Source organism: Erpetoichthys calabaricus, chromosome 5 (genome assembly GCF_900747795.2).
Source record: "Erpetoichthys calabaricus chromosome 5, fErpCal1.3, whole genome shotgun sequence".
Taxonomy (NCBI): Eukaryota; Metazoa; Chordata; class Cladistia; order Polypteriformes; family Polypteridae; genus Erpetoichthys; species Erpetoichthys calabaricus.
In genome coordinates, this window is record NC_041398.2 from 425,897 (window position 1) to 450,484 (window position 24,588).

Sequence of the window (24,588 nt, forward strand, 5' to 3'; positions counted from 1 at the left end):
TCGAAAGCAGAAAACTCACGCTATTGGTCCAAGAGATTACGATATGCTAACGCCCGCCCACTTGAGAGGGTCACCACGGAGCACACGGCCTTTTTATTTCTCTCTATTGTGCCTACGTGAGCACACAGTATTTAATACCCCAACTATTACGAAGCGACGCTTGCACTGTTTTGTGTTTTTTGTATCTCACACCCTCATATAACTTTATCTATGATGGAGCGTTCGATCAGAAGAAAATATGAAGCTGGTTTTAAATTAAAAGTAGCGAAAGAAATTAGTAACTGCGCTGCTGCAACAAAATTCAATGTGTCTGAGAAACTGATGTGAGACTGGAGGAGACAAGAAGATGTAAAAAAAAATGTGTCGTATTTTTGAACAGGCACATAAGTCAGGGTCTGATTTTATGATCGATTTTTCGGGTTTTGAGACCCGACTTATACTCAAATATATACGGTAGTTTAATTTGAACAAAAGCAGAAAATAAATGCAAAACATGCACTTCAATGTGCCTCTTATTAATAAGGAAGTCCACTCTCCGGGTCGTCAACAAGAGCATTTCTGGCATTGGATCCGCACAGTAGTCGGGTCAACACAGAAATGAGGTGCCACTCTCAAGGAGCGCAGAGTGCCCACGTGGGGTGGCTGTGAGGCGAGAAGGACACAAGACAGTCAATGACAGCACCCTGCTACTTACTTTAGGTGAACCTGGAAGGTGACCCTCTGGTGCTCATGCCTGTACACATAGAGCATCATCTAAAATGTGTAATATGGCGACTTGTAACTCACATTCAGAGTAATTGAATCTCCAGCATGTTTAACGACTGATGCTTTTCAATTAAATTCAGTCAGTGACTGGGTGATCAGCAATTTTTGGATTCATTCAGATCAGCAGATCACCATCAAATAATTCTTAGCACAACGTTAACATGTCCAACCAGTTTCATCCAGTTCAAGATAGCAGACTGCATTGTGCTAAAATGTGGGGTGCATACACCCTCAATCACAGAAGGCCAGTTTAGAGTCACCAAATAATTCAACCTCAATTTTTCAAATAACTAATCCATAAAAACTAGTGGAAGTAGAGTTAAAAATTAAATAAAGGTCCATAACTTTGATTAAAAACCAGGAATAAAGCACAGTCAGCATGGAGGTCTTTATCTCCGACCTTCAGGGCATTTCTTTCACTTTCTTCTCGATCCTCTGGGTTCCCTCAACAGGGCTGAGATGCCGACAAACGCAGTTCACCCTTTCTGGTTTTCATCCCATCCACCTCAACTGGGATGCTCAGAATCAACCTGTCTCCACCATCCCACCACCATCTGAAGACATCTGTAAGATAATCCTTAGATCCCACAGCCTCTCCTGCTCCTAGTGCCCTACCCGAGTGACCTGCCCCTGGAGCTCCGTCACAGGTCAACCCAACTGCTTCATGTCTTCTCCTCTGCACTTGGTCGATCACCCGAATCTCGGTCTCTTCTCCTCTCATGCTTCTTTTCTTGTCTAGTCTCAGTCTCAATCATTTTGTTTTTCTTCTCTCTCTTAGTCAGGCCTGTTTGATTGCTTGTGAGGGAAGGCTCTTGACTTAATGATCCATGGAGTGTCATGGCTGTGTGCATTGCACTTGCACGTGACTTACCATTTGACTAATTTTCAGAATCAAACACTCCGCTGCTGCACAGCTTTCCACCAGCGTTCACCTGCACACTCAAAGCCCAAGCCACTCCATCTTTAAAATGCTACTGTAACTGGTCTCCTCTGCATGCGCCCTACTGCTGCGTCCTGGCCTTTGGATTCGATTAACCCTCAAAGCTTCTGCGTTGTGATATGCAATGTGCCGTACAAACCACCATGGAGGTGTAATACAAGCACCCTTTAGTTCTTGATGTTTTCTTTTTTAATTAATAGTCTGAAATATTAAAACAGAGAACATAAAAAGTGAGTTTTCAAGCTCTGTGATTCCTCCTCTTCTCACAGTAACACAACGAATACTGGGATCAAAATTGCAACAACATACATATCCACACACAGCTCAATATACAAATAAAAAATAAATAACAGACTTAAAATATTAAAACAGAGAACATAAAAAGTGACTATTCAAGCTCTGTGATTCATCCTATTAACAAAAAAAACACGTGGAAAGGTCGTTGAACGCTCACATTAACACATAACCGAAATGAATAGAAAAACATTCAAAACAACAACTGTATACTACAAAAATCAGATTACAATTACTGTCACATAACTCAAGCAATTTAAAATCATTTCATTAATTCTACTCTTCAGAGAATAGCAGCGTGCTTACGTCCTCTCACAGTAACACAACAGATACTGGGAGAGGCTCACGCCGATGACGTGACAACACAATAAAGGGAGTAAGGAAATATAACACAACAGGAAAAAATACAAGACGATGAAGGTTATCAGGATGAGGTGAAGCTCCAAACAACTAAACTTATTATTTTAAACACCAAAGGACACGAGGAGATCAAGTACACTTGAGAAAGATGAAAACTGAATTCAAAATCTGTGAGGCTCCAAGCCCTCAGCCATCATTTGCCAGTTCAGTTCCTCTTCTTCACACTTCTTATTCTTTTTGAATATTTCTATTTCTGCTGATTGAATCGTCTCCTTTATTGCACTCCATGACAATTTTCTTCATGAGCTGCACATCTCTCAGCACTTAATGGCTGTCTTGTTTGCTGGCCAGTAAATCAACGAGCTGTCAGTCACAAGTATTATGACAATTCGTCACAATCATACCATTCTCTAAAAGTCTGCCCAGTCCATTACATCTCGGACCTCAATGGTGACCTCATGGTATTTTTTGTATTTCCAGACTACTTACAAATGTCCAGCTTGCCTGTCCATCACTTCATTGTTTGTCATTTGTGTGTTATTTGCTTTTAAATCCCTACAGATTCTGTCCAATCAGATGAGTTCTTTACTATTAGTGTCTCGTCAGCGCAGCTCCTGATTGGTTCTTGTTAATTGTCTGTGTTGTGCTCCGCCCCCAGTCCCATTACACACTCCCAGATTTCCTCATTCGTTTTCTTTTCTCTCTTTTCAGACTTCTGTCCACTCACACTGGACATGAACACGGCACACAAACTTCTCCATCTGTCTGAAAAGAACAAGAAGGTGACATGTATGAGGACAGAGGCAGGATATCCTGATCATCCTGACAGATTTGACTACTGGACCCAAGTTCTGTGCAGAGAGGCTCTGACTGGGACTTGCTGTTACTGGGAGGTGGAGTGGAATGGATACTTGATGGGGATAGGAGTCACATATAAAGGACTGGGCAGGAAAGGAAGGGGCAAAAAGTGCAGCCTTGGAAACAATGACATGTCCTGGAGTTTGTGGTGGTCTGAACACCGATACATGGTATATCACAATGACAAAGAGACTGCAATCAGCGCCCCCTACAGTCCCAGAATAGGTGTGTATCTGGACTGGTCTGCTGGCTCTCTGTCATTTTATAGCATGTCTCCCACAATGACCCTCCTGCACAGGTTCAACACCTCCTTCACTGAGCCCCTCTATCCAGGGTTTTGGCTTAGTTGTAATTCCACTGTATCACTCTGTCAGCTGATGCCATCTGAATACTAACCAGTGACCCCTACCAGTAAGTGTAGATGCTCTTTGAGTTTGTAGTTTGGTTTCAAATGAATTTCACATGGTGGCGGGGTGGCGTTAAGCTTCATAGAGCCTGCTGAGTTAAAAAGGCGAGATAAAAGTGAAAAAAGAGTTAGGGGTGAGGGTGATATGGGAGAATGTTAGAGGGATAAAGGGTGACATGAATAACCTGGAGAAACTGAATGAGTCAAGTGGGTGTGCTGCTCATGGGGCTATGCTGTTGTACTGTAACACGACTTAAATAAGTAAAAAACGGAGTTTGGCTCTTCCTGTCTGATTCTCTCTTCTTTCACTTCGCACACCGTGTTGGTTGTCCTGTGATCAGGAATCGTATTGCTGTCGTCTGATTCTTTAGGCACTTGGCCATTATACAGATGAGCTCTTCACTGCTGACCTAAACCCTTCTCTCTCTCCTGTTATTTCTCCTCTGCTGTTTCTTCAGTTTCTGCTGCCTGAGCTCATAAAACTACTGGTTTGTCTGGTCATTCAGGTCCACATCACAGCTGCATGTTGGATGTTGGTCAAATATGAAATAGAAATGTTAACCAGCAAAGTGGGCAAGTGACACATTTTGGCCAGAATCTCATTCTAAAGTCAATGACCACACTGGGCACATTCTCAGTCGCCAATAATCGATTCCACATAAGGTGCTGTGGTCCTCATCACACTAATTGGCTGACATTGTTTTGACATCTGAACGACACACCTGTCCAGTCCTAATGACCCCTCAAGGTGCTACCTGAAGGCCACCTGCTGATGTCCATTGCCATCTGTTCATCTCGACTGGTTCTGTTCTTCACTCGCAGAAATCTTAATCACTGATGCTAGAACTCTATTCATGTCCTCTATTGAACCACGCACAGGATCGCGTTATCGAGGTGCATCACTGTGGTTATCTCAGGTCCCCACCCTGTCCTTGATGTGTCGCATTCTAAATGTCTCAACTCGGTCCGTCTTATGAGTCTGTCATTTTGGACATTTTCTTGTTGTTTTTCTTTCTCTACTCGCTTTTCATCAGCAGTGCTATCATCTCTTCTGCTTGCTCAGACTCTTTAGAGTCTTGACTCCTACATATCTTGGCCTGACCCTAGCCTCGGCGACTCTCCTTATCCTCGGTTCTGACTATTCTAAACTCAGTCGCGATGAGACAGGGGTGCATTGATTCAAAGAATGAGTCCATACAGTTCATCTAGAAAGTATTCATTAATACATTTGCAAAAATTTCTAAATGCCTGTGTTTGATTTGTCATCCTAGGGTGCCGAGTGTTTCTTGATGAAGGATAAATTGAAATTAAACAGCTTTAGCTTAATACTGTAACATGGCAGATGTGAAAAAAGTGAAGGGTCTGAGTACTTTCTGAAGGCACCATATGGTGGTCATCCTAAAGACCTGAGCATTCAGCACTCGGTGTGAGCCAAGCTGCCAACCTGCCAACCTGCCACAGGCCAGTGCTGTTGCTCTAGTTGGTGAGGAGCACAGAAGACAAAAGGAGGGCATTCCTTAAAAGTGAATACTTTAGGTGTCATGAGATCACCAATGGCAGTCACTTTCTGCTGTGCCCTGACACACTCGAGGTCACTGAGGCAGGACAGACACTAATACTGCAGCTGTGAGATACATGTGTTTGGTGTGAACATCTCTGTCCTTCTACTCTTCAGACATTTTAAAGGATACGATTATTCCCCATGCCTAGTCGGCTGCCAATCAAGTGTCTAGCCCCACCCAGTCTGCTGCCACTCAAACATCATGTCCCACCCATCCAGTGAAGCCCTCCCTCAACACTGCCTACCTGCCCAACCCAGTAATGACTGCTGAGTTGTTTATTCCATCATAATGTGTCTTTAAAATGCATAGCGAGGGACCCTCCACTTTTAAGGTTCAGTGTTTCAGGGCAGAAAAGTCTTAATTAGGGTGGTCCCGGATCCCCAGGACCACCAGATTTCTCACTTTGTGCGACTGCCTCCGGTGTCCTGCTGCTGACTACCTTTTTTGAACTCTGACCTCTGTTTTCTGTCCGTACAGGATGTTATGCATTACTCTGTGCTTGTTTTATTTGTGTTCTGACATTTGGATGCTTATTTCTTTGACACTACTTTTTGAAGGCCCCTATTTAAAGATGTCATAATATTAATAATTACATTTATATAGCAATTTTCTAGACACTCAAAGCATTTTACATTGAGAGTGGGGGGCCACTTCAATCGCCTGGTCAGATATGATGACATCCATTCATTATTTAGCCCTCTTCCACCGAACTTCACAGTTGGCACAATTCAGTGAGGCAGGTAACTTTTTCCCGGCATCCGCCACACCCAGACTGTCCGCCAAACAGAGAAGTGTGGTTCCTCACTCCATAGAACACGATTCCACAGTCCAGTGGCGTTGTGCTTTACACCACTCCATCTGACGCTTGGCACTGGACTCGGTGATGTGAGGCTTGCATGTAGCTGCTTGGCCATGGAAACCGATTAAATGAACCTCCCACTGCACAGATTGTGTGCTTACATTAATGCCAGTGAAAGTTTGGGACTCTTCAGCGATGGAATCAGCAGAGCGTTGGCGACATTTACGCACCGGGTACCTTAGCAGTCATTGACTGCACTCTCTGACTTTATGTGGTCTTCTGCTTTGTGGCCGAGTTGCAGTTGTTCCTAAACGCTTCCACTTTCCAATAATTCCACTTACAGTTCACCATGGAATATCCAACAGGGATGAAATTCCATGAACTGTCTTATTGCACAGGTGGCATCCTATCACAGTGTCACACTTGAAGTCACTGAGCTCTTCAGAACGACCCATTTAGTTTCACAAATGTTTGTAAATGGAGACTGCAGGTGGCATGGTGGCGCAGTGGGTAGTGCTGCTGCCTCGCAGTTACAAGACCCAGGTTCACTTCTCGGGTCCTCCCTGCGTGGAGTTTGCATGTTCTCCCCGTGTCTGCATGGGTTTCCTCCCACAGTCCAAAGACATGCAGGTTAGGTGCATTGGCGATCCTAAATTGTCCCTAGTGTGTGCTTGGTATGTGTGTGTGTGCCCTGCGGTGGGTTGGCGCCCTGCCCGGGGTTTGTCTCCTGCTTTGCGCCCTGTGTTGACTGGGATTGGCTCCAGCAGACCCCGTCAACCTGTAGTTAGGATATAGCGGGTTGGGTAATGGATGGATGGATGGAGACTGCATGGCTGGGTGCTTGATGTTGTACACCTGTGGCAATGGCTCTGATTGAATCAAGAATTCGATAATTCAGAGGTGAGTCCCAATGCTTTTGTCCACATAGTGTATAAACAGTATGTTAAGTGTATATATATATATATATATATATATATATATATATATATATATATATATATATATATAAAATCTTTACTACCACAATATCTTCTTCATCAGGATGGCAGGGTGTCTCTCTTCTCTCATCCAGATATCGCCCTCACAGTGCTGCCTGCCAGTCTTAAATCCTCACTGTCTCTTCTCACAGTTTTGAAGACAGCATCTTTGGTGGCACTCTTGTGCTAGGACACCTTCATTGCGTAGCAATCTCTATATCAAGCCCCCCAAAAGCTCAGTGTTCTGTGGTGTGGCAATTCATTTAGATGGCAGTCTCAATCCTCCTTCTGTTTCTTTCCTCTCCAGCCTTTCATTTTTTATCTTATAGTAGTCCTGTATACCACCAGCTGTTACTGAGATGGCTCACTGGCACGGCTGGCGTCTTTCTTTTCTTCAGCTTTCTTTGACAAGTCTTCAGCGCTCCTCTCTTTTTGCCTCTCTGTGCCGTGCAGTGCTTTTTATTTGAGCGATTCTATAGCACCACCCACATTGCACTCACGTTAGTCTCTTACTAAAACTGCATGATGACTCCTCTCTCTCTTCTTTATTGTTTTCCATGAGCTCTTCCTTCTCCTTTCATTGGCGGTGGGCTTCAGACCTTTCAGGGTGTAACCTACTTTACGTTTCCCTGTCCTAACGTAGGAGAACAGCACACATGGGGAGGAGGACAGACAGTGTGACTGATTACATGAAGAGCACAATCAAAGACGCCAATTTGTTTAAAATGACAGGAAAACAAGGTAGCTAGCTGTCCATAGAAAGGGAGAAGGAGGAGAAGGGGATGGAGAAGGGACAAAGGGAATTGAGCGAAACCTCGAGTGACGATGGTGATGAAGTAGAACTTAATAAATAGTGTGCACCACGGCCAAGAAATGGACAAAGCGTCATGACAGGATAACTCATCTCACATGTTGTCACATGTTCTCACTGAGTCTTTTAAGATGTCTTCTACTTTCCTGAAGCAGCGAGAGCTGTGCAGTTCATCCAGAGAGGATAAACAACAGCTGATGATCTGCTGGGCCATCTTTACGATCTGCTGAAGTGTCTTCCTCTGCTCTGGTAAACCCCACGTAGAGGCAGTAGCACAGGATACTCTCGATAGAGCAGCGATAGAAGGACACCAGCAGTTTTTGGGGGATGTTATTTCTCCTAAGGACTCTCAGGAAATCAAGTCTCTGCTGAGCCTTCTTCACCCACCCCAGGACAGGTCTTCCATGATGTGGACTCCCAGGAAGCGGAAGTCTGACACCCTCTCCACACAGTCCCCTCCGATGTTGAATGGTTTGATGTCCGTTTTATTTTTCCTGAAGTCCACAACGAGCTCCTTGGTCTTACTTGTGTTCAGGAGCAGGTTGTTGTCAGTGCACCACGCTGTCAGCCGCTCCACATCGTCCCTGTAGGCGGATTTATCCTCCCCAGAGATGAGCCCCACCACAGTGGTGTCGTCTGCAGATTTGACGATGGTGTTGCTGTGGTGGGCGGGGGCGCAGTCGTGTGTGTACAGCATGGAGAGCAGGGGGCTCAGCACACACCCCTGAGGAGAGCCGGTGCTGATGCTGATGGCCGAGGAGATGTGAGGGCCCACCCTAATCCTTTGTGTGTGGTCTGTCAGGAAGGATATAGAAAAAAGGATATAGATAAAAGGGTATAGAAAACAAGAATGATGTGCTTTGGTTGAGTTCCAAGACTGAACTGATGAGGTTTTGAAAAGATGGCGGCTTTATAAGCCGGAAAGCGGAAGTGATGTCAGTCTGGGCGCCGGAAACCAGAAGTGGTTTTAATCAGGCAGGTCTTCCCATATTTGGACTGCAGAGATAACAAAGGAAGATTTAGTGCACCCCGCCACCCCCCTGGCCTGGCGGGTAATTACCTCCACTTGGTCCACTCAGCTCCTTCCTAGTCGCACATGTGTGACAAAACGAATAGTGAAATTGATTTAATTTATGCAGTGACACAAAAACAGATTTGTACAAAATAATTGAACAACCAGAGAATTTTGATTGTGGTGCGGCACTCATTTTATCAACCTGTACTGGGGATCTGTTTGTCCTTCAGGATCAGCTATTAGATTGAAAAGGAGAAGAAAATATACAAAGCATACAAGCTGACATAACCTGTTAAAGTAAAGTGAACAAGTCAATGACTCCCTAATGGAGGTGACATGCGATGTTTCTCTGTTGTTAGACAAATGCATTCGTAAATTGGCCAATGTTTTTCATAATTCGGCAACTTGTACAGCGCACTCCGTTTACTCAATCTGAATGTAAACTGAACTTTTCAGACAAATAAACTTAAAAAAGTAGACCCAATATCAACAAGATCAGTCCACTATTTGGACAGACAGACGGACATGGGGTGAGGGGCACAGAATGAGTGCCTTGGGCCTCTGAAATCTGTGAACCGCAGATTAGGAAGACCTGGTGAAGCTGCTTTGTACTTTCAATTTCTTTGTCAAGTTATCTGACATGAAAGAGAACTTTTAGGTTTAAAAAGGCCTGAAATCAGCCAGATGCAAACTTACATTCTTTAACTCTTTTAGGGCTAATTTTTTTTTGTTTCTTTTCTCCCAGGGCTGAATATTTTTCCAAAAACTAACATTTTTTAAAAAAGAACACAAAGCAATTGTTTAAGATATCAAATCAACAAAAAATATTTCCTTTTGACAAATGTTACTGTCTTGCATGTTGTATGAGCCTGCATACTCTCTGATTTCACATACATATCACATACATTTTACACAGCCAAGTCTGATCTCGCTCAAAGCAGCCAATTTCAGTCATTGCCACATTGCACTCCTTACAATACGTGTTGCTTTGGTGCCTATTTTACAATTGTCTGTTGCTGCACTTTCTAACATATATTGTTAGTGTGTACTGTAGAGAGACAAGTCACCCATTTGCCATCATGCCATGCCACTGCCACCAAGTTTTCTGCCTGCATGAAAACCGTATTGTCACCTCTTTTCATCTTCTGAAACTTTATGAACTTTATGTATGGCATTATAGCCTGGCTCACCCCATGGGATTTGCTTCTGTTTATTACAGAAGTGAATAAAACTTTGCAGCAGCACGTACCTAAGCCACCAGGGGACAAAACACGTTTGGACCAATGCTCCCTGAAGTTATATCACCAGTTCTGTCGCATCTCTATTTGTAATGCCACAGCGCGCTTCATCTCGTCTTTCGTTGTGGGTTTCTAACCCTAACCTAAAAGTTCCACAGGTCTCAGTGATCAGAGATGAAGCCCCAGCCATGCTAAGAAAGGAAAGAGGAGCTGTGACACGGATGAAAGAGGACAACCCTGACCTTATGGCTTACCACTGCATCATTCATCGGATCGTCCAGCACGCCATTCTGTCAGGAAAGGTGTTTGAAATAATAAAACTCATCCATTACCTCGGGGTATCCTGACGTCATCAACTTCATCTGCTGAGAGAATTCCTAGAGAAGTTGAGTCAAAGGCACACGGCCTCCTACTGCACGACAACTTAAGATGGCTGAGTAAAGGAAGTGTGTTGGGATGCTTTTGGTCCATTTGAAAGGAGACAGCAGCTTTCGTAGTGAACCTCAAGAGTCAGAAGGTTGAACAGTTTTCACTTCTTATTCAAGATGAGAGCACACGTGTTAGGATTGCTTTTTCCGAGAGACATCACATAACACCTTAAAGAAGCCAATTTAAAGCTGTTTGTGATTTAATGACAGCTGTCCACCCCTTTTAGAGGAAACCAGAATTGTTCCAGAAAGATCTTCAAGGAGAGTGTGCACATTTCACCAAGGGGAAGGAACACATTCATGGACAGAGAGACGCTTCTCCTAATGTTGACTCCATAAATAAACCGATTAGAAACTTCAGTAAATGGCTTGACAGCTTCAGCCTTGGACAGCGGCCCCTCCTGCTCATCCACAATCCATTCTTCATTAGAGATGTCAGAGCAATTCCAAGGAGGTGACGCAGACCCTCAGGTGGATACATGCTGGATCTCTACAGAGAGAAATGATTGATCTGCAGGCAGACGTTGCACTAGGAGAGCCTTTTGGAGTAACTGATCCTGCTAGTTTGTGAGACTGTCTAGCTAAGGTAGGACTACACACCCAACCATGTCGGAGTCGGCCTTCTCCACTATGAACATCATTAAAACAAAGTGACGTCCCAGGGTCATCGATGACCACCTGCATATGTGCCTGAGGAGGAAGCCGAGACTCAAACTACTGGCAGGGCAATGCGCTGGACACGGATAGAAGAGCCTCGGGTGGGATCAAAAATGGAAAGGAAGCAAGACGGGCTTTAAAGATTTGTGTCTGCCGTTTGTGAACAGGAAAGCCCAGACACAAGTCAAAGATCTCAGCTGGGGGCAGAAGATTTTTTAAATCACCAAAGAAGCTTGGGCATGACTCTTATAATTGAAATGCACCCTTGAAAAGGACCGGTGTCTTATATTAGTGAGTGCAGCGATGACATCCTCTGAAGGGAGCAGTGACACCTACTGTTCAGCACAGATACTGCTTGTCTTTAGAGGAAAGCAAGGTATAGACCACAGCTGGATACATCGGCAGGGTCAATATGGGTGGTAGATGGATATTTGCACAAGAATTCCTGCTTCTGGAACGTATGCATTTTTATATCTTGGGCTAACATGTCAGGTGGCGCAGTGGGTAGTGCTGCCGCCTCATAGTAAGGAGACCCGGGTTTGCTTCCCAGGTCCTCCCTGCGTGGAGTTTGCATGTTCTCCCCGTGTCTGTGTGGGTTTCCTCCCATAGATAGATAGATACTTTATTAATCCCAAGGGGAAATTCACATACTCCAGCAGCAGCATACTGATACAATAAACAATATTAAATTAAAGAGTAATAAAAATGCAGGTAAAAACAGACAATAACTTTGTATAATGTTAACATTTACCCCCATGGGTGGAATTGAAGAGTCGCATAGTTTGGGGGAGGAACGATCTCCTCAGTCTGTCAGTGGAGCAGGATGGTGACAGCAGTCTGTTGCTAAAGCTGCTCCTCTGTCTGGAGATGATCCTGTTCAGTGGATGCAGTGGATTCTCCATGACTGACAGGAGTCTGCTCAGCGCCCTGCCACAGATGTTAAACTGTCCAGCTCCATGCCAACAATAGAGCCTGCCTTCCTCACCAGTTTGTCCAGGCGTGAGGCGTCCCTCATCTTTATGCTGCCTCCCCAGCACACCACTGCGTAGAAGAGGGCGCTCGCCACAACCGTCTGATAGAACATCTGCAGCATCTTATTGCAGATGTTGAAGGACCCCAGCCTTCTAAGGAAGTATAACCGGCTCTGTCCTTTCTTGCACAGCGCATCAGTATTGGCAGTCCAGTCTAATTTATCATCCAGTTGCACTCCAAGATATTTATAGGTCTGCACCCTCTGCACACAGTCACCGCTGATGATCATGGGGTCCATAAGGGGTCTGGGCCTCCTAAAATCCACCACCAGCTCCTTGGTTTTGCTGGTGTTCAGGTGTAGGTGGTTTGAGTCGCACCATTTAACAAAGTCCTTGATTAGGTCCCTATACTCCTCCTCTTGCCCATTCCTGATGCAGCCCACGATAGCAGTGTCGACAGCGAACTTTTGCACATGGCAGGTTTCCGAGTTGTATTGGAAGTCCGATGTATATTGGCTGAACAGGACCAGAGAAAGTACAGTCCCCTGTGGCGCTCCTGTGTTGCTGACCACAATGTCACACCTGAAGTTCCCAAGACGCACATACTGAGGTCTGTCTTTAAGGTAGTCCACGATCCATGCCACTAGGTATGAATCAACTTCCATCTCTGTCAGCTTGTCCCTAAGGAGCAGAGGTTGGATTGTGTTGAAGGCGCTAGAGAAGTCTAGAAACATAATTCTTACAGCACCACTGCCTCTGTCCAAGTGGGAGAGGGATCGGTGTAGCATGTAGATGATGCCGTCCTCCGCTCCCACCTTCTCCTGGTATGTGAACTGCAGAGGGTCAAGGGCGTGTTGAACCTGTGGCCTCAGGTGGTGAAGCAGCAGCCTCTCCATAGTCTTCATCACGTGTGACGTCAGAGCAACAGGCCGGAAGTCATTCAGCTCACTAGGATGTGATACCTTTGGGACTGGGGTGATGCAAGATGTTTTCCAAAGCCTCGGGACTCTCCCCTGTTTCAGGCTCATGTTGAAGATGCGCTGTAGAGGACCCCCCAGCTCCAATGCACAGACCTTCAGCAGTCGTGGCGATACTCCATCGGGACCCGCTGCTTTGCTGCCACGAAGTATCCTCAGCTCTCTGCTCACCTGCGCTGTTGTAATTATGGGTGGGGATGTCTCTCCTATGCTGGTATCAGCAGAAGGATGTGTGGAGGGTGCAGTACTCCGAGGTGAGAGTGAGAGTGGGTTAGGGTGGTCAAACCTGTTAAAGAAGTTGTTCATTTGGTTTGCTCTCTCCACGTCTCTCTCAATGGTGGTACCGCGCTTCGAGCTGCAGCCAGTGATGATCTTCATCCCATCCCACACTTCCTTCATGCTGTTATTCTGCAACTTCTGCTCCAGCTTTCTCCTGTACTGCTCCTTCGCCACCCTGAGCTGGACTCGGAGTTCCTTCTGCACGTGCTTAAGCTCATGCTCATCACCACCTTTAAAAGCCCTTTTCTTCTGGTTCAAAAGGCCCTTGATGTCACTTGTAATCCGTGGCTTGTTGTTAGCATAGCAGCGTACTGATCTTACTGGAACTACAATGTCCATACAGAAGTTGATGTAGTCAGTAGTGCAGTCAACAACCTCCTCAATGTTCTCACTATGTGATCCCTGCAGGATATCCCAGTCTGTAGTTCTAAGTCCAAAGACATGCAGGTTAGGTGCATTGGCGATTCTAAATTGTGCTTGGTGTGTGTGTGTCCTGCGGTGGGCTGGCGCCCTGCCCAGGTTTGTTTCCTGCCTTGCGCCCTGTGTTGACTGGGATATACTCCAGCAGACCCCCATACCCTGTAGTTAGGATATAATGGGTTGGATAATGGATGGATTAATGGGCTAACATGTCACCGTTATCTGGACTGGCTGTGTACAGTCACTTGGGCGAGCTCCTCCAGTTTTTCATTATAACATATGTTGCCATTGCCACCACAGTTAAATAGTGCGCCGTGAACTGCGTTTCTGTTTACCGCCTATAAAATGTTACCGTATTAAAGGGTGACAGAGCCTTGCACCATTACCTAATGTACCTTATTTATGATGGACCAGGCCAAGGGGACGCCCACGTAACACCTGGCTGAGGCAGATAGAGGGTCATTCCTGGAGGGTGGGACTGGACCGTGTGTCTGCCTGGGGGGCTTCCAACCAGGACCCCAAGCTGTTTCGTTTTGTGGCGGGTGCGACAACGTGCTGTACCAGTGCAGTCTCCCCAACCCGACCTGATCTGTTACACTTGTGCACAACACCCATGACTTGGTGTTTGTTTTGCTGCCATCTTGTATTCTGTTGACTGATTTGTATCCTTCAGTGTGCCATCCTTGTTCGTGTGTCCTGATGATCTTGCATGACCTGCACACCTTTAGTGACATCTCAATTGGCTCTAAAGTGTTTGTTTTGGTTTTACAGATGTCAGTTAAGTCATCGCCAGTGATCTGCACTGAATGTGCTCCACTTGTATGTCATCAATAGGATTTCAATCTTGCCGACTACTCCAATCCATTTCTATGGCTGTAATTAGCCTTGAAAAGATTTCTGAGAGCAGTATGTATGGACTTGCCTGGACTTTGGTGAGTCGAGACCACTGTTAGAACTTTAGCTTTGTTAGCACACAAAGTGTTATTGGTGGGGACCCGGGTGGCAATTGTTTTTAAAAATGGCTTTAAATGTTCCCACTGAAACATAATTCAATTTGAGATACTAAATTAAGAGGTCCATTGCTTGTTGCTCTTGTATATGGACCTCCCAAGTTATGTAAAGATTTATTTTTTATTGTCTCTGAACATGTCTGTGTCTGATGAAATGCTGATCTTAGGTGATTTTAACAATCCTGTTTGTCGTACTTTAAAATCATTCAGTACCAAAATTATTTAATTGCTTGGGTCATTTAATCTGTAAATGTTCCAAGTCATGTCTATGGTCATATGCTTCATCTTATTTTATCATCTGGTTTCTCTGTCAGTGATGTAAATTTTGAAACAACAAGACACCATGATGGCGCCTTGATGGTGGAGATCTGGGCATTGAAAGTCCAGTTATGGAAGCAATGGACTCAGCTTGCCGAGGTGAAGGAACATAACCATAGAAGTGGGAATGACCACTGGGACTACCCCAGGTATTGCTTCCTTTACAGCTAAGGGGAGCCAGTGGAGTGGGCACACATACTGATACCGTTATTGAGGGGACTGGCAATGACCTCAATGAGCAGGCAGCAGCAGAGTATGATCAGCTAAAAGCCAAAGTGCTGTTGAGAAATGGCATCAACCGGACCAGAGTGTCAAGAGTGGAGGTTTGACCCTGAACGGCTGAACCTCTCCCAAGCCTACTAATTATGGGGCAGAGTTGGACACTGGTTGAAACCAGAGGACACCAGTCCTGAAGAATAAGTGAAAGGGTGGTTTGTGACTACCTGACCAGTACCCTCCTCGATTTTCTCGACCTGCCAGTCCTTAGGTAGGGGAATAAAACCTTGGACCACCTCATCACAGCCATTGTCCGACATCGTTCAGCCTCTCAAATCGAGTGTCCAAGTGAAAATCCTCGACAGGATGCATTGCCAGCCCTGAGCCTGGCGTTCAGACCAAAGGAGAGGCTTGGTGAGATTATGTAATGCAGTTGGGTGTGAGGAGAAAGATACTGTTTTATGGCCAATGCTCTTTCACTTCCATTCACCGAGGTGGTTGTAATAAATGGGCATAAGATCACTGCACTTCTTGATTCCAGCAGTAGCATCTATATATATAATTCACTAAGACCATGGCAAACAAGACGCACGCAAGACAGAGCCCCACCCGCCAACTCTAACCCTCCTCCTGCGTCCACCCTCACTCTTGAGGCATGAGCAGGCAGTGCGCATGATGTACGCACGACAGAGCCCCGTCTGCCAACTCTAAGACCATGGGGTACGCACAACAGAGCCCCGCCCGCCCACTATATGACCATGGTGAACGCACAACAGAGCCCAGTCCGCCAACTCTAAGACCACGACGTACGTACAACAGAGCCCCATCTGCCAACTCTAAGACCATGGTGTACACACAACAGAGCCCCGCACGACAGAGCCCCGTCTGCCAACTCTAAGACCATGGCGTACAAACGACAGAGCCCCACCCGTCATGAGCAGGCAGTGTGCATGGTGAACGCACGACAGAGCCCCACCCGTCAACTCTAAGACCACGACGTACGTACAACAGAGCCCCATCTGCCAACTCTAAGACCATGGTGTACACACAACAGAGCCCTGCACGACAGAGCCCCGTCTGCCAACTCTAACCCTCCTCCTGCGTCCACCCTCACTCTCGAGGCATGAGCAGGCAGTGCGCATGATGTACGCACAACAGAGCCCCGTCTGCCAACTCTAAGACCATGGGGTACGCACAACAGAGCCCCGCCCGCCCACTATATGACCATGGTGAACGCACAACAGAGCCCAGTCCGCCAACTCTAAGACCACGATGTACGTACAACAGAGCCCCATCTGCCAACTCTAAGACCATGGTGTACACACAGCAGAGCCCCGCACGACAGAGCCCCGTCTGCCAACTCTAAGACCATGGTGTACGCACAACAGAGTCACGTCTGCCAACTCTAAGACCATAGCGTACAAACGACAGAGCCCCACCCACCATGAGCAGGCAGTGTGCATGGTGAACGCACGACAGAGCCCCACCCGTCAACTCTAAGACAACGATGTACGCACAACAGAGCCCCGTCTGCCAACTCTAAGACCATGGTGTACGCACAACAGAGCTCCGCCCACCAACTCTAACCCTCCTCCTGCGTCATGGGATATGTACGACCGCGTCCACCCTCGCAAACTGTTTTACACACTGCATACAGCGATTCCCATCCACGACAAACATGCTTCTTCTTAGATGGTTCTTAAGGAACGGGAAAAACCTTTGTCTACAAAAACTTGATTCATACCATACTAAGAGCATAGTGTTTTTGTTGGCTTGCCCGCCTGCCCGCCTGCCTGACTGATACCAGCATTCACCGCAATGTACTGGAGTGTAAAACTATTGCAACTGCTGCCTCACAAACTGTCCTTATTCTCCAGATATCCCTGTATAATTCACTAAGCAGCCGACCATGGCACGCAAGGCAGAGACCATGGGATACGCTAAAAGCAGCCGGAACCGAAAAGAACAATGAAAAGTCAACGTGGCTCAGAGGTGCATGTGGACTGTAGCAGAGACAAAAGCGACTGAGATGGTGTTTGGTGAGGTGTTGCGTGCAGGCACATGAGCATGAAGCGGGAGGAGGGTTAGAGTTGGCCGGGCGGGGTCTGTCGTACGTATCCCGTTTTCAGTCAGAGGTCCATCTTTTCATTCACTCACAGTCGTATCCTCAAACCCACCTCATTTGGACAATTGTGTCTTTCAGGAAGTGTTCACCCATCAATAAATAATTATGCGGCGTACTACGCCGCGGGTTGGCTAGTATCAATTGTTTCTCACCGTCATGTGCTTCATCGACAATGGGAGTCTAGAGTGACCAGTCTGACTGGTATTCAGGAGGAAACTCAATTGTACAGGTCCACCTCTTGTAGAATAACATAGCACGGGATAACCCAGAAAAACAAGATGGCGGTCATGCGCAGCCCACCTTATCCAGTAATACTGGAGCAAGACTGGTCATACATTAAGAAAAGAAAGACGTGAGCTGTGGTAGAAATCAACATCTTTAGGTAAAAGAAGATTAAAAGGAGATCTGATTGAAGTGCTTAAGGGAATTATTCGAGATGGTGACTGTAAAAAGTTCATGAAGAACACAGGGTCACAGTTGGAAACCCATTAAGGGAAAATTTCGTACAAACATTTACACAAAGAACCATAGACACTTGGAATAAGGCACCGAGTAGTGTGGCAGACAGTAATACGTTAGGGACTTTCAAAACTCAACTTGATGTTTTTTAGAATTCAGTAGATAGGACTGGCGAGCTTTGTTGGGCTGAATGGCCTGTTCTTGTCTAGATTGTTCTAATGTTCTAACAAAAAAGAGAGCCCTTAACGTGGTGGTACAGGATGGTAAAGTTGCATTCCGTGACTTAAAACAGGTCCTTACATCAACACCGGTGTTGATAAATCCTGATTTTTCTTCTCCTTTTATCTTACAGACCGTTTCTCAATGTTGAACACCCCATTGAGTTCCTGAGCCGGTGGAAAGAGAGGCCTTGGCTCTCAAATGTGCTCTTAACCAGCTGCAATAGCACCTCCTGGATGCTGACTTCACTCTGGTGACTGACCGTGCTCCATTAGAGTGGATGGTTCTTCACGAAGAGTCGGATCCTTGCGTTACCAGGTGGTTCTGCAACCTTTTTGATTTATAGTTCTTCATCATCCAGGCTCTCTTCAAGCCAACAGCGATGCAGAACGCACAACCTAATGGATCTGGGATGATGAGGTGGGGGTCCTGTCACACACATGCATATTGGGGGCAGCTTAAATGCAGGAGAATGGTAATTTCTTGCCGGAACACAGACTGGCACTGTTAACCAACACCTTATCTCTTCCTCCGTATGCAGACTGGAACATTGACGGCTTTACCACCCTTGATGTCACGTCTGGTACCCGCCTGCCTGGAACTCCTTATCTGTGGAAGCTCCGCCATCTTGAATCACATCTGCAAAGGCATTTTTCTTATGTTTTGAATACTAGGGGGCTCTGCCCCCTGCTCACTTCGCTCGCCCACCCCCGGGTTTGGTTAACCAGATATACAATTTAAAGAGATTGTTATTTCCATAAGAATTGTTACATATGCATTATTTCACTTTTACTTTAAAACTTTAGTAAAAACAATATTTGGAATTAACTTTTCTTCATGATCACATTGAATTATGATTCTGTTTTTGGACTTACATCGTGACAACACAACGTATATCTACCTGTGAGTGAATATTGTTTCTTTTTCTCTAATAAATAAAACAACTTTCTCGATTTTGTTTGTCCCTTCTCTGTCTTCTTCGCTTTGTCATTGGCGTGTCATCTAGAATGTATAAAATTATAATTTATAAGAGCTGAGAGTGCAGGAAGTGCGTCTGACAAAAGCATTCACACGACTGAGGTTAGATGACCGTGGTCTTGTTTGGAAATAGTTGCAAGTCGGGTGTGTCTTGAAATAATCTCACGTTAAAAATCTCAGTCTCTCGGGACTTCATACTGCAGCAACGTTTTTGGAATCTTTTCATTCTCACTGGCAACACGAATTAGACAATCTACAAGTCTCCAACTTAAAGTTTAAATCGAGCAATATATTCGATCTCTTTTCGCTGTTCCGTTATTTCATCGAGTAATAATTTCCGTTTTTTTGCAGTAATGCCATCTTTCCTATCCTTTTTTTTGAGACTTTGGAATTTTCATACTTCCATTATCTCTAACCTGCTGTACATTTTTGAATTCTTTACGACGTTCTACTTTGTCATCTACTCTTTGTCCTTTATTTCCAGCCCTGGGTGTGGTTAAATCTTTTTCTTGTGGGATGCTGCTCGCGTTGTGAAGGTAGGGGGGCTGAACGCACGCTAAGGAGTTGTGGTCAGATCAGCTGCTGGCGAGCTGCGTGTTGATCATTTAAAAGCCTGTACAGCAGCTGTCCTTTTGTCTTACTGCCTTGACGTTAAAGTGTCTCTCGCGGGACGTCAAAGTGTCTTCTGAGAAGATCACGTCTCGATCTCCCTTCCAAGATTTTTTTTTATAATAGAGAGATGTTTTGTTACATTCATACGGGATTTGCCTACGGGCGCCCCAACACTTCACAGTTGCTTATGTCTTTTCTTACACCTGTCTTGTAAAAACTGCATACACTACAAAGCCGGCATCCTCCTCTCTCAATGTAATTCCAACTCATCTCCGTAGAGAGACTTTTGATGTTGATGGCCCTCCTGTCCTGCTTATTATTATTAATACTTTTTTAGTTATCGCTTCTGTCCTGCCTCCTTTAAACCTGCAGTGAGTGGGCCAGCCTGTGGACTCGACTCGGCTTTGTGTCTTCTCAGCTGCCGTCTTTCCTTGGTTATGACATTATAATGGTGTTTGGGTGACGGAGCTTCTCGTAGCACTTGGTCTGCTCTTTTGAAGGTTACCAAAGACAACAGAAATCAAAGATGGACAAAGAGCCAGTGAGTTTCATGCATTGTGTTTGTTTTTATTTTTAATTAATGAACATTCTTGAAGTTCTTCTTTCTTGGTAATGATTGGCCTGGGTTGATCCTTTTGGGCTACAAGAAAAGGAGATAACTGGTCAGATGAGTAGAAAGAGATCCGGGTCCCTGGTTACTTTTTCAGAATCTAATGGGAGTTCTGTGATATTAATAGAAAGTGAGGAGAGTGGAGGTCGTGTGCGGCGTCTCATCAAACAGGTGGGGAATTGGTGTAAAGTGACAGTCCTAAAAATGGACTCCTGTTTTGTCAAAGTAAATTTAAAAAGACCCCTTTACTGAAATTACAATAACAGGGAGCTGAAAGTAAAGATCATTTTTCGAGAATGGGACGTCATCTCCAGTTCACCTCACGCCTCACAAATATTTATTTGCCTTCAGACAAGTGACGCCCCCCTCCATCCAGCCACATGTTTGCTTCAGTAGCCCACACCTGCTTACCAGCCCTTTGACGTCTTGACAGGTCATGGTCCGTATCCCGTTTGTCCGTTATTCACTCCACCTCCACCACTTCTACTGTAAGGGGGGAAACACAGGCGACAAACCGTGAGTGGATTTCCATCCCTGTCCTAACTGTAGCATAGCAAACAATTCCATTTTGTTCTCCATGATGGTCACATTGTACAGGCCTGGACCGTATCTGAACAATGCCAAGGACTTCCAGCACGTCCTAAATGCACCTCTGGGTGTAGACATCATTTAAAGAGCCATTACACCCTTGATTTCACTTCCCTGCTTGCTGTGCCCATCACAGTGAGGCGGCTCCATCGTCGTCCTCGACACCACGGCTTACCACACACACACACACACACACACACTTGATGGACTTCAGAGGTTCAACTGCACTCTAACTCTCATACTTGTATATTAAAAAGCTTTGGAGTTGGCCCTGAAATTGCAACATGAACATGAAAATGAGAAAGGTTCTTTTTCTGTGATTCATTTCTGTTATTGTAAAATTAAAGAACACGTCAAGCATTTTCAAAGAACAAGAAAATTTCACCTTTGACAAAACACCAACCTTTAAACATTGGATTGAACTCCTCAACACCCACCAAATCTAAAGCACAAAAAAACCAATATAAAAGAGTTTGTTCAAAATGGACTAAAAAGTAAAAAAAAAATTTTTTTTTTCTTTTTACCTTTTATTGAATTTATTAAAAGTATGTAACATTCCAAGATTTTGTTGGTCATATGTGACTAAAAATAAAATCGTGGAGCACCCATAAAAGAATTAATTGAATTCAATTGATTGTCTAACCAGCTTAACTATGGAAAGAAAATGACGCATCATATAATAACTTGATCAAAGTGTGTAGCACAATGGTTATATAATTGGAGAGAGTTTCAAATTGTGAGTGTAATTTTTATTTTTGGAATCATGTATCTCTTTCAGGGCTGATGTCGACTTTTGTCAAAATTCAGGAGTAGAGGATGGAAATCAGCTGTAAACTGCAGCAAAGCTCACCGTTACATTTTACTTTGACTCTCTTTGCTAGAAATAACGTTACATAGCTGTGTTGATTTAACCTCGATTCCCTACGCTGGCATGAGTAGCGAAGAGCAAACAACCTCTAACATGGCACTGACATCTGGTGAGAGACCAAAGCGAATGTGCAAAGCAAAATACTCATAAGACGTTTTACGTAATTTTGTCGAATAGGACTCTGACTTGTTGGACTCAGAGGTTGATGCAAGTGATCTGGAGATGGATATCAGAAATTAAAGTGAGGTACCAGCGTCATCGGATCAGTCCCCAGCTGATCATGGTGCTGAACACTTTTGTGTAGCTGATGCGCCTACAGCAGCATTTGCCTAGGAGGACCACCACTTAAGATGACAAGAGGTACAAACCTTATTGCGTCACACTGCGACTGCCACCACCATCCACCTGCTGTGCCAAGACAGCCAGGCAGCTGGTCCACACTGCATTCCTGCTGACCATCAAGGTGCCCCCACACAGTCACTGCCACCAGAGATGCCACACATGCACCAACAGCAGCCAGAGCACATAGCAACAGACGTTTTATGTTGACTTATGAGTGAAACCATTGCTTTGTGTGCTATTTTGGAAAAAATATTCAGCCCTAAAAGAGTTAAGTAATCTTTGCCTTTTAACTGAATTAAACTCATTCTTTTATTTTCATATCGTTGGTTTGACTTTGGTTGCTCATGGAGTCCCGAATGAGGCACATGACCTGCATTGTGAGGGGGCGTCAGTTACGGCACTACGGCCATATGGCGCGTTTCCACGAGGGTGATCCAGCTCAAAAGATCCTCATTGTTGGGGACCTGAGTGGCTGGACCAGGCCAAGGTGTCACCCATATAACACCTGGCTGCGGCAGATTGAGGGTCATTTCAAGAGGGTGGGACTGGGCTGTGTGTCTGCCTGGGGGGTTGCAAACTGGGATCCCAAGGTGTTTTGTCGTGTGGTGGGTGCGGCAACATGTTGTACGAGTGCATGGTCCCCAACTTGACTTGACTTGAAACAGAGAGGGCAAGTCGAATAAAATCAGGAGAAGAAAATAAAGATATTATGGAAAGACACCTTTCTTCGACTATCTAAACTAAAGTGACATGGAATGTTCTCAGAAGTGCATTTTTGCAGTAAGCAAAGCAGAATTACGTTGTAATTCATGTCAAGCTTATGAGATAAGGTCGTGTCTACTGGGAACGGGTTGCTCGAATACTGCAGTGAAGAATTTGAAGGTCACACCATTAGCTTGAACACTGTTTACCCTAAAGTGGAGGAGAACCATCTGGAGGACCACTGACGTCACTTCCACCAGGAGCAGCAGTCAGCCCACACCTACTTACAGACGCCAGCTACATGAACACCTTGTCATTCATGAGGATCACTTCTCGAAAGAGTGGTTGCCAGACTTTTGGCAAGACATCTATTTAATGTATGTTTGAAATGAAAATTCTAAACTCCTACACTAATCTGGACAATAAACCATGATTCCCCAACCTGTTGTCTTCTTTTTTTTTTGAATATTTACACCCAGCTAATCTCATAAACAGAAAATGAGACCAAATATAGGACATGTGTGATGTTTACCTGTACTATACTGAAAATTAATAATCATTTGCTTAGAAAGAAACGATTCGAAAATGGGATTTATTAGGAAATGGAACAAACCTTAACAAAAATGAGAATGTCAATGTACTGAGAATGTCAATGTACTTGCACCACCTGCCTGGTGGATTCCAGCAGAATAAATGGTGTCGTCTTGTCCACTTGTGTCTAATAAATCCCTTTTTCTAAATTTAGCTTGACTCCCCCCGTAGTTTGTGGGGAGACTTTGATACAAATAGAAAAATCTCATTACATCAACATCCCTCTACAGACGAAGGCTCAAGGGAGAGTGCAAACAAGTGAGGAGAGAGTGGACATCTTTGACAAGATCTTTTTAGTATAGGGAATGAATAGGATGATTGACCACTGAGGATGGAGAACTAAAGTATTTAAATCATGTTAATCAAACATTTTACTCACCAAAAACATTCTCAGTAGCCGAAGACAAAAGTGTGGCAGGTTGTCTGAAGTGGTTTGTGGCCTTTACGACGTGGAGCACCTGATTAAATCATCAGAGGATCCACAAGATTTAACGTAATTTGATTACAGAAGCTTGGTCCAGATGGACCAGTTTATGAATTAAAAAAGCACAATTTTCCCACGAATGTAAGATGCGTTGGTCTATAATTCTGGCACCATGTAAGACCCCTGCCACGATTCAGCAGTAAAGTGATCTCATGTTCAAGCTAGGTGGTGCAGAGAGCTGGCAGCAGACGAGTGAAGCATCCGAAGTTCATGGTTCCCAAAATGCTCATAAAAGTTGGGTCAGAATTCCATCAAGTTCAGGAGGTTTGCTTTTATTCATGACACGGTCGGCGATATTGGACTATTTTACAGGAATTGGGGCGTCACGTAAAGAATCCGCTTGCTTTGTGATCTGCTATAGGTGAAGATGATAAAAGAGAATTTAGGTCTTTAGGGATGAAAACCATTCTGATGAAAATAACAAGAGGAACAAAATTCTGAAATGATTTCTGCAATGGGATGTGAATCATAAACATGAAACAGTCACACTCAAAAAGTACCAGGAGATGAGAAAATAAAGGGGCAGGCAGAAAGAATGATAAAGAGATGGGTTTGGGGTCATCAACGAGTAATCAATCAAACTGTTCATCAAATGTCAAATCATGAAAAGAAAGCAGAAAAGACCCAACACCAAATTCTTACTGGAAGTGCTGTTGTGCTTTCTGGACCAGGAAAGAGACATGTAAATAAATGTGATTGAGAAATCAGA

General features: G+C 44.8%; 1 protein-coding gene across 1 annotated transcript in view; it reads left to right on the plus strand.

Moving 5' to 3' along the window:
• LOC114651549 (tripartite motif-containing protein 16-like) overlaps nucleotides 1–24,588 on the plus strand; it is a 451,159-nt gene that overhangs the window by 18,619 nt on the left and 407,952 nt on the right. The window contains exon 6 of the mRNA XM_028801350.2: nucleotides 3,071–3,442. Coding sequence (XP_028657183.2) covers nucleotides 3,071–3,442 — 372 coding nt within the window. The remainder of the gene's footprint in view (nucleotides 1–3,070; nucleotides 3,443–24,588) is intronic.